This window comes from Marmota marmota, unplaced genomic scaffold, assembly GCF_001458135.2.
Source record: "Marmota marmota marmota unplaced genomic scaffold, marMar, whole genome shotgun sequence".
NCBI classification, from domain to species: domain Eukaryota; kingdom Metazoa; phylum Chordata; class Mammalia; order Rodentia; family Sciuridae; genus Marmota; species Marmota marmota.
Genome location: NW_026000221.1, coordinates 29,123,660 through 29,132,876, shown reverse-complemented (window position 1 = coordinate 29,132,876; position 9,217 = coordinate 29,123,660). Strand labels below are relative to the sequence as shown.

Genomic DNA, 9,217 nt, shown 5'->3' with positions numbered 1-9,217 from the left:
TATCTATAAACACAACAGAGGAAGAAGGAGTGATCTTCTTTCTAGTTGGTATATAAGTTAACTTTCTATGCCACCTGTTTATGCTTCTAATCAGAAAACAAGCATAGTAGATAGGTACTATTTGGGATCTACCCAGCATCTATATCCATTCTTCCTTCACATAGTCATAGCATCCTAATTTTATTTTGGAGGGAAAAAAAAAATCTTGTACTGAGTCCAGATAATTCAGGGAAGCTGACACCATCCCCAGGCTCTGGTTTGGGTATGTGACTGGGCCTGGAAAAGTCACTGTATTCCAACAGCCAAGCACATGATTGGTTCACATGTGAGGACCCAAGCTGACCCAATGAGATTCAGCCCATTTTTGTTTGAACCATTGAGGTAAGAAGACCTGGGGTGCTGAGCTGGTAGCCATGTTGCCACCAGGAAGTGAAAAGTGGCCAGAGACTGAAGCCAAACAAAGGAAAGGAGGGACAACAGAAGAGAGACAGAGTCCTCAAGACAGACGTCCTTTCAATACCTGCACCCAACCCAGAACTTTTTCTGGACCTTCCTGATACATGAGCCTCCTTTTCCAGAAGTCAGTGTAAGGGAATTTTTGTTCCTGGAACTGAATAGGTCCTAGCTAACAGAGAAAGCAGAACAAAGAATGTGGCTTGTTTTCTCAGTTTAATTTTTAACACAATCAATACATCATTTGCAACACTTCCAACACAGATCTATAGTAATAAGCTGTTCTACTATTCTAAAATTATTTGGCATGAGCTTAAAAGAGACACTTGATCACTTGATCCCAGGCTGGAGATCTAAGGTTTGGGGAGTTACAGAGTGACCTATTCCAGATTTTGTTGCCTCTGTCTCCTTTTCCTTCCCAGCACCCTCCCCACATGTCAGCCCTGCTTCCAGGAGAAGTGGCCATCTCTAGACAAGAAGGTCATAGAATGCAGGCCTCACAGCTGCCCCCACGCAGTCCGCTGAGCTCAGCCACCAGTCTCCATGCCGTCTCTACTCCTCCTCAGCTCGGTGAAGAATGGGCTGTTGTCAACAAGGCTGCAAACAATGACCCAGGCTGTTTCTGCAGGACCTCAGGCCTGTCAAACTCCACAACCTGGGGGGTGGAGAAAGGTGTGGAAGAGACAGGGCCACAGCTAAGCTCAGGGAAGGAGAATTCATAGGCCGTCTATGCAGCGGCCTGAGCAGGCATCCAGCCTCCCACCAGCCCAGGGATTGGGCTCTCACCTTCCCATTGCCCATGACCAGAATTCGGTCACAGTTTAGCACAGTGGTGACACGGTGAGCAATGACCAGCACTGTGCAGCCCCGGAAGGCTTCCTGGATTGTGCGCTGGATGAGGGTGTCGGTCTCTGGATCAATGGAGGCTATGGCTTCATCAATAAAGACGATCTGGTGGATATAAAATAGGGGTGAAGGCAGCCTCCCGGGGCCCCAGAGGCCTGGGCCTAGTCCTAGTTCTAACCCTAATTCACCAGGCCTCCATTTCCTTAGCTGCCAGATGAGGAAACTGAGTTGAAAACCCACTTTAAAGCTCTAATTATCTCTTGCACTATGGAGAGAATGATAGCTCTCATCCAAGAGCTAACTACATCTTAGTGACCAGAGAATTAAGTTCCCGGAAATGAAATGGGCCAGTGGCCAAGTGTGTGTGTGTGTGTGTGTGTGTGTGTGTGTGTTGCTTCTGCATGCAAAGCATGTTCTCTACCACTGAACTACACCCCAACCCCCAGAGTCAACTGCTTGCTTTATCAATTGCCTTCCCATTTGTTTGAATTAAAGTAGATCTATGTTCCCCCCAAAGGGGGTCAAAAACACACACCAGGGAATATATGAGATGGTCTTAGCCAGTAAATGAGTAAGCATTCTTCTTAGTCTGACATTTTGGTGATGATTCATTAACAATATGCATTAGAAAACTAACTAGCACAGAAAACAATGTTTTCACAAATGTTACTGGTCAGGAGAAGGCCATTTTTGAAAAGAGCGTATCATCAGCAAATTATAAGACAGGTGGGTTGCAGATATGACAAAAATCAGAAAGACATGACTCAAATTTGGGAAGCAACACAGAGGAAGCAACTTCAGCACCAAGTGACTAAGTAACTGTGAAAGAAGGAACTGAGAAGTTAAGAAAGCGCTACAAACATATTGCAAATTCTGTAGCTGCCTCTCCTCCATGGAGAAGTTTCCACCATTTTCCACCACTTCTGCATGCAGCCCTTGGGGGAACTTTGAGATCTGAGACATGGAGGCAGGAGAGACCACATGTGGGTCACTGTGGGTGAGACTCGTGGGTCACACAACACAACAGGAAGAGAAAAATCTTACCCCTTCTGCAACTTTCTCCCCCACTGCAAGCCCCACTGAGATTTTTTTCTGCCGGTTCTGATGGTTTGCACCAACATTTTTTGCATTTATCATTAACTAACCATGGTGACTGTGAGTGTGTGCATACACCTGTGCATACCTGTACACATGTACATATATATGTGAGTATGGAGGCATTGTATGTATGCACATAAAAGTGCGTGTGTGTGTGTGTGTGTGTGTGTTGCTTCACTTGTGAGAGACTTTGTTCCTGGATACCCCCGGTAATAAAATTATGGAAAAATATCTTGGAAACTTTGAGAAACACTGTTACATCAAACTTTTTAAAAAGGGTTGGGGATATAGCTCACAATGGGAAAGCCTGTGCTTTGTATGCATGAGGCCCTGGCTTCTCTCCCCAGCACCATAAAATAATTTTTTAAATGCCATTTTACCCCAGAGCAATTGTCCCTCTGACTCCTGATTCTAGTAAAGGCAAAAAGAATGTCTTGCAAACACCTTTCAAGGAGAATGTCCAGGAGGCAATTTTTAAATCAATGGGTTTCCAACCTTTTGCCTTCTTCTGAGAATAGAGCATTCTAACTTGGTTCCAGTCGCCGCCATTGTAGCTTAGTTGTGGGACATCAGTGTAAGGGGGAGCCCAGACTGAGACTCTCCCCGCAACCATGCCTAGCCGCAACACAAACATGTGGAATGGCAATCAGCAAAACCAGGGGCCCTTTGGATTTTGGTGGAAAGAAAAAATAGCACCGTGACCGCTGTCCTGTGATAATGGAGGAGGGAGGAGTGCAGATTCCCACCCCATGTCACCTGCGGCTCCTCAAGGCCACTTTGTAGTGGCAGTCTCACCTTGGCTTCTTGAAGAAGGGCTCGAGCAATGCAGAGCAGCTGCCTCTCCCCCACGGAGAAGTTTCCACCATTTTCCACCACTTCTGCGTGCAGCCCTTGGGGGAACTTTGAGATCTGAGACATGGAGGCAGGAGAGACCACATGTGGGTCACCGTGGGTGAGACTCGGGGGCCACACAACACTCTCCATCGCTTTCTGTAACACTCCTCCGCTCTGCACTCCAGCCCCTGGTCTTGGTCCTCAGGAGCATGGGCTCGCTCTCATCTCAGGGCCTCTGCGTAGGCAAGCTCCTGGGCTGGGATGTTCTCTCAAAGACCTTTTCCTGGCTGCCCCCTCAGTATTTGGTCTCCATTCAACTGTCACATCCTTCAAGGTGTCTTGCCTGGCCAGCCTATCAAAGGGGGCTGCTCCCCCACTGGAGTTTCCATTGGATCCTATTAACTTCATGGCACTTGCTACTATCTGAAAGTATCTCTGTATATTCTTTGTCTTTATCACCTGTGGGGTATAAACACCAGGAGGGCAAAGACCTTATCAGCTTTGTGTTTGCTGGTGAACCTAGAACAGAACACACTGTTGGTGACTGGGGCCATCAACCTTTGTTTAGGAATTCCAAGTTGCCTGGTGAGATTATTTAAACCATGACCGAAAGCAACAGCCTCCAGGATACCTAGTGAGGGGACCCCTCAAAAAACTGAGACCAAGACTTGGGCCTGGGGGCTACTTACAGTCTTGGTCAGGAATATCTTCTCCAAGACATCCCAGATCTGCTCGTCTGTGTGACGGTCAAAGGGATCTAGGTTGAATCTGTCATATGAGAGGAAGAACAAGGTTTAATGACCTCACCAACCTTGAGCACTTTATTTTATATACACAGTAAAAGACCAAGAATGGTTAGAATTGGATTATTGGGTTCAGAGAACTCATCGAACAGCTTTGAGTGATCCTTCCTTATATCTCTCCAGCACCCACTCCCTCTGTAGACAGCGACCCCCAAGCTGTGTTAGGACACCCCCTCCTCTCCAGCTGTGGAACCCATGTGTTTCAAGTGGGGGCCCCTGACCTGCCCCAGGGTGGAGCAAGCAACCCAAGCATCAGCCAATCAGCCCAGGGCAATCCCTGGACACTGATTTGTCCTGGCTTGGAAGGTAACCAATCAGAGCACACTTCAGGACTTTAAGGCAATCCCAGGAAGCCAATCTTTCTCACCAGGCTGAACAAGAGAGGCTGTAACCAACCTGCCTCGGGAAGAGGACACACGGAACCCCCTAGGGCCCTCAGGTGGACCTTGCAAATAAAGCAAAGGCAGAGCCAGGGGGAAACTGGGTCCTCGAATCCAGCCTTGGGCTTCTCAATATTATGAAGCAACAAACACCTTTTTTTGCTTAAGCCATTGGGTTTAATTGTTTTTGTTTTTGTTGTAAATATATGTAACGTAATATTTGTCTTTTTAACCACCTGTAAGTGTACAATTCAGTGGCAGTAAACACATTAACAAAGTTGTATAATACTGTCTATACCCAGGACTTTTCCATCATCTACCACAAAAACTCAGTACACATTAATCAATTCCCCCTTTCCCTTCACCCCTGCCACACTTCCTAGTAACCTCTATTCTACTTTCTAGCTCTACGAATCTGCTTATTCCAGCTACCTCATATAAGGGAAATCATGTAGTACTGGTCTTTCTGTATCTGGCTTATTTCACTTATCACAGTGATTTCTAGGTCCATTTGTGTTGTAACATGTATCAAAATTTCACTCTTTTTCAAGGCTGAGTACTATTTGGCTATATATTCATACACCACATTTTGTTTATTCATTCATCTGTTGAAGAACACTTGAGTTATTTCCATCTTTTGGCTTTTGTGAACAATGCTATTCTAAATACAAGTATACAAATATCTCTTCAAGTCTCTGTCCTCACCTCTTTCAGATATATAACTAGAAATGGTAAAAACACTAATTTGGATGACACTTGGGCCGGGGTTGACTTCCAGAAAGTGGATGGCGTGAAACGGCTTGCTGAGAGATTGGGTTCCATGTGCCCCACTAGCTGGCCTGCCTAGGTTCTTTCTCACTCCCTCACTGCCCAGAACATGCCCCCCGAGAAGAAGCACTTGCTAACAACCACCCCAAGGGCTTCACCCAGTGGGCCAGTGGTGAGGGAAGAGGGTAAGTCATGTCTGGACACAAGAGAACATGGTAGCCATGGTGCAGATCCTTAATGGGGACCAGATGCTGACCAATCCTATCAGGCTATACAAAATGGAAGCATGCCTTGTCTTCATTTAGGACATTATGGTTTACAACAGGCTCCTGTCTGAGGACCTCATTCAACCCCAAACCACACCTTAGTGAGGTGGACCAGGCAGGCCTGACTGGAGGAGAGTTCAGAGGCCCAGAAATTGAGGCGGTGCTAACATGAGGCAGGCAGGTGTTGGAATCTCCGTCCTGGGACTCTCCCCACGAGGCTGACCTCCACACCAGGCTGGCCTCCAGCCTAGCACTTGCCTGATGGTTCCCGAGAACAGGACCGGGTCTTGGGGGATAACTGACAGCTTGGACCGCAGGTCCTCCAGGCTGATGCTGCAGATGTCCACACCGTTGATGAGAATCCTGCCTGCCGTGGGCTCCACGAGACGGAAGAGAGCCACACCCAAGGAGGACTTTCCTGGAGGGCGAGAACAAGTGGTGTGGGAGACCAGCCTTGCCGGGGCACCAGGGAAGCACTGACCCACTCCCCTCCATGGCCCAGGAGAGGGCAAGAGGGCTGGGGTCTCGGCTCCAAAAGCTTCCAGGCCCAAGCAACTCTCTTAAAGCCTAGATCAACGGAGCCCCCAGAAAACACATATATTCTGTTACCCACACACAGTACTACAGTAATTTTTTAAATTTTTTGCTGGCATTTTAAAAATCCCCAAATCCTACATACAGAAATTCAAATTGCACGTTTCTCTTGAAATTGTAGAAATGGGACCCCTGGGCTCATGTCCCCCGGACAACTCAGCCAGGGATGAGTGTGGCTGCATCTTTCAGATGGAACAGGCCACTCAGGTCCTTCACTCCACCCTCCCCACCCCCACATCACACCCTAGACCCTTTCCACTCATCTGTGTTAAAGGCATTTGAGTTTTCAACCCTGTGCTCAAAGATCAATGAGGACAGAAGCCATGTGTCTTGTTTTCCCTTAAATTCTGCTTGGAGCTGCAATGTCCCCCAAAGGCTCATGTGTTGAACGCCTAGTCCCCAGTATAGCAGGGTTCATAAGCGGAACTTTGGGAGACTGATTGGATCATGATGGCTCTGACATCATCAATGGACTCATCCATTCATGAGCTCATAACTGAATGGGCTACAACGTGGTGGGGCCAGCTTGGGGAAGTGGTCCCTGGCAATGGATCCCTGGCCTCTTGTATGTGCCTGCTCCCCCCTCCTCTCCTGGACACCTCTTCTGCTCTACCACATGCTTCTCACCATGATGTTCAGCCTCACCAAAGGCCCAAAGCAACAAAGCCAAGGGACCATGAAACGGTACGCCAAAATAAAATTTTCCTCCTTTAAATTTATTTTCTCAGGTACTTTGTCACAGCAACAAAGAACTGACTAATGCAGTTCCCAGGAGTATAGTAGATACTCAACAGATATCTACTATATGAAAACAGTGAACCAACCGGACCAGTGTCTACTGAGAGCTCCTCTATGCCACTTCCCAGCCCGCCCTCCCCCCAGCCCAGGCCAACTGGCAGATAAGAAGAGCAAGGGAACAACACTTAAAGGAACAGTGCTGTGAGCTCTTCCAACTTGCATGGTTGAAAGGTACAACTGAGGAGGTAGAGACCCATGAAGGCTCCAGTCACCCTGGACTGTCCAAGGAGTGAAGATGGAGTACAAGAAGCAAGTCTGAACAGTGCCTTTGAACAATGCAGAGTAACATGTGGACCACATCCCAAAAGAAACAGGGGAAGAAAGGAGAGAAATCAGGAAGGAGGGAGGAAAAGAGGAGAAGGAGGAAGAGGAGGAGGCACATGAGAGATCCAGGAAGGGAAGGAGAGAGGGAAGGAAGGACAGGAGGACCCCAGTGCTACTCTGCCCTGCTCCTCACTCTGACTGAAGCCCTGCACTGTCTCATGACTCCTAAAACACCACCCTGTGTATTTTTTCCACGGTGTCCACTGCAATCTGTAATTATCACCTTTGCTTCTGTATGTGATGGTTTGCTGAACATATGTCTCCTCCACTGGAGTCCCACAGCTTTGGTTGCTCACCAATGTCTACTTAGCACAGGGCCTAACACACATGCTAAAGTGGTCTGGTACCCAAGGCCAAAGGAGAGGATGCGGATGCTCCCCAGGGACACTCAGCTCACTGGAGCCCGTCCTTCCCATGATGCTCACCACTTCCTGGCCACCAATGGTCAGGTTGATGCCATCGAGGACGACAGGCGTGTGGTCTCTGTATTTCATCTGATAGTCCTGGAATGTGATCTCCCCGTGCTATGGCCACCCAGGGGGATAACACGTGCCTTCCATGTGTAAAGGCGCCTTAGAGACACACATCTTGTTGTAAAAGAAAGAAAAAGAAATCAGTGGTCATGATCAACCTCTGTCCACCTCTGCACACACTGGCCTCCAGCTCCTGTGACCCACCCTGGCCTGTCCCACTCCATGGTCAAGCCACTGCCGTGTGATGAGAGGAACATCCTTTCACTCCATACGTACCTGGAATGAATATGGTTTGTCCCAGAAGGATAAGAAATCTAGCTAGCTAGCCCCCTCACTGTTGACACAGGGCACTTTTCCTAATGTACCATGAGGCACTCAAGAACTAGAATCCAGGATAATGATGACACGGGCAGCAGAAATACTGAGCCTTATGTTTTACAACTCAGAAATCTTGCTCCGACTTTCTCCATCTTCATCCTACCTTTCAGGCTTTTTAAGATTCATTTCATGGGAAATAAAGCCTCCAACAAGTCAAATGACTTAAAAGCACAGTTTATGAGCAGACCAACTGGGACTCAAAGCCAGACCTGCCTACCTCTAAGCCCAGGAGACTGTATCCACTGTGTGCCCTGGGAGGAGACAGCACTAGAGAAAAGCACTACAAAGCCATGGGTCTCCACTGTCAGTCAGTCTCACAACAAAGCCCCTTGGCATTAAACCAGAATCCCATGATTCACAATGTAATCACAGGGGCAGGAGACCCAGCTTTAGAGGGTTCTGCCAGGCCAGGCTGTGTCATCTCATGAAGCAATGTGCTTGCTGTGGGGGAGCCTCAGCTTCTCATCTGAATAATGGGGAAAAAAATTCAATGGACCTCATAAACTGTTTTGTAATATCATGAGACAACTTGCATAAAGGGCTTACTTAGCGAAGTGCCTGGTCCATGGAAAGGGCTCAATCTTGACAATAACATTATTGAGTCTTCGCTGTGCTCAACGAAGGAGATACTATTATCTTTCCCATATCAGAGAGAGTGAACAGAGAGCATAAGTTGCACAAGGTCACACAACTGGTTTAAGCAGCAAAATGTGAACTTGAACTCAGGTGAGCTGTGATTTTAACTACGATGACACAAATAGAAGCAATAATAATGACGATTACTATTATTGTATTTGGGCAAACCTCTTATTTCTGAGAAGATTATTCCCTGTATATCCAGGGATGCGGTGAAGGATGTAGTCAAAATGAGCCAGCAGGTGCAGAAAAGCTTCGGGATGATGAGCAGAAGTCCTGGGGAGTCTAGGGGCCCCAGGAGTAGGCAGGACTTGCAGAGGTCCCAGAAGCTATGGCCCACCCTGCGGAGCTCCCCACCAGCCCCAGACCCGCACCCCACCTTTGCATACAGCAGCATTCTCTCTGCAGCCGTGAAGTGCGCCTCTGCCTGCGAGCCAAGCCGCGCAGTGGACTGGAAGCTGGATGCCAGCTAGAAGGAAGGAGAAGGCTCAAGTGGTCAAGAAGCTGCTGGGGGGCGGGGGGGGGGGGGGACTCAGGCCCTCAAGCGGGCTCCTGAAAACCACGAG

At 48.1% G+C, this 9,217-nt stretch overlaps 1 protein-coding gene across 1 annotated transcript in view; it reads right to left on the bottom strand.

Moving 5' to 3' along the window:
- Positions 1-713: 713 nt before the first annotated feature.
- The window catches only part of Abcc11 (ATP binding cassette subfamily C member 11), a 66,913-nt gene continuing 58,409 nt past the window's right edge, over positions 714-9,217 (bottom strand). Inside the window, 7 exon segments of the mRNA XM_048792235.1 lie at positions 714-1,108; positions 1,240-1,404; positions 3,193-3,306; positions 3,921-3,999; positions 5,707-5,866; positions 7,562-7,751; positions 9,031-9,120. Coding sequence (XP_048648192.1) covers positions 1,016-1,108; positions 1,240-1,404; positions 3,193-3,306; positions 3,921-3,999; positions 5,707-5,866; positions 7,562-7,751; positions 9,031-9,120 — 891 coding nt within the window. The 3' untranslated portion in view covers positions 714-1,015.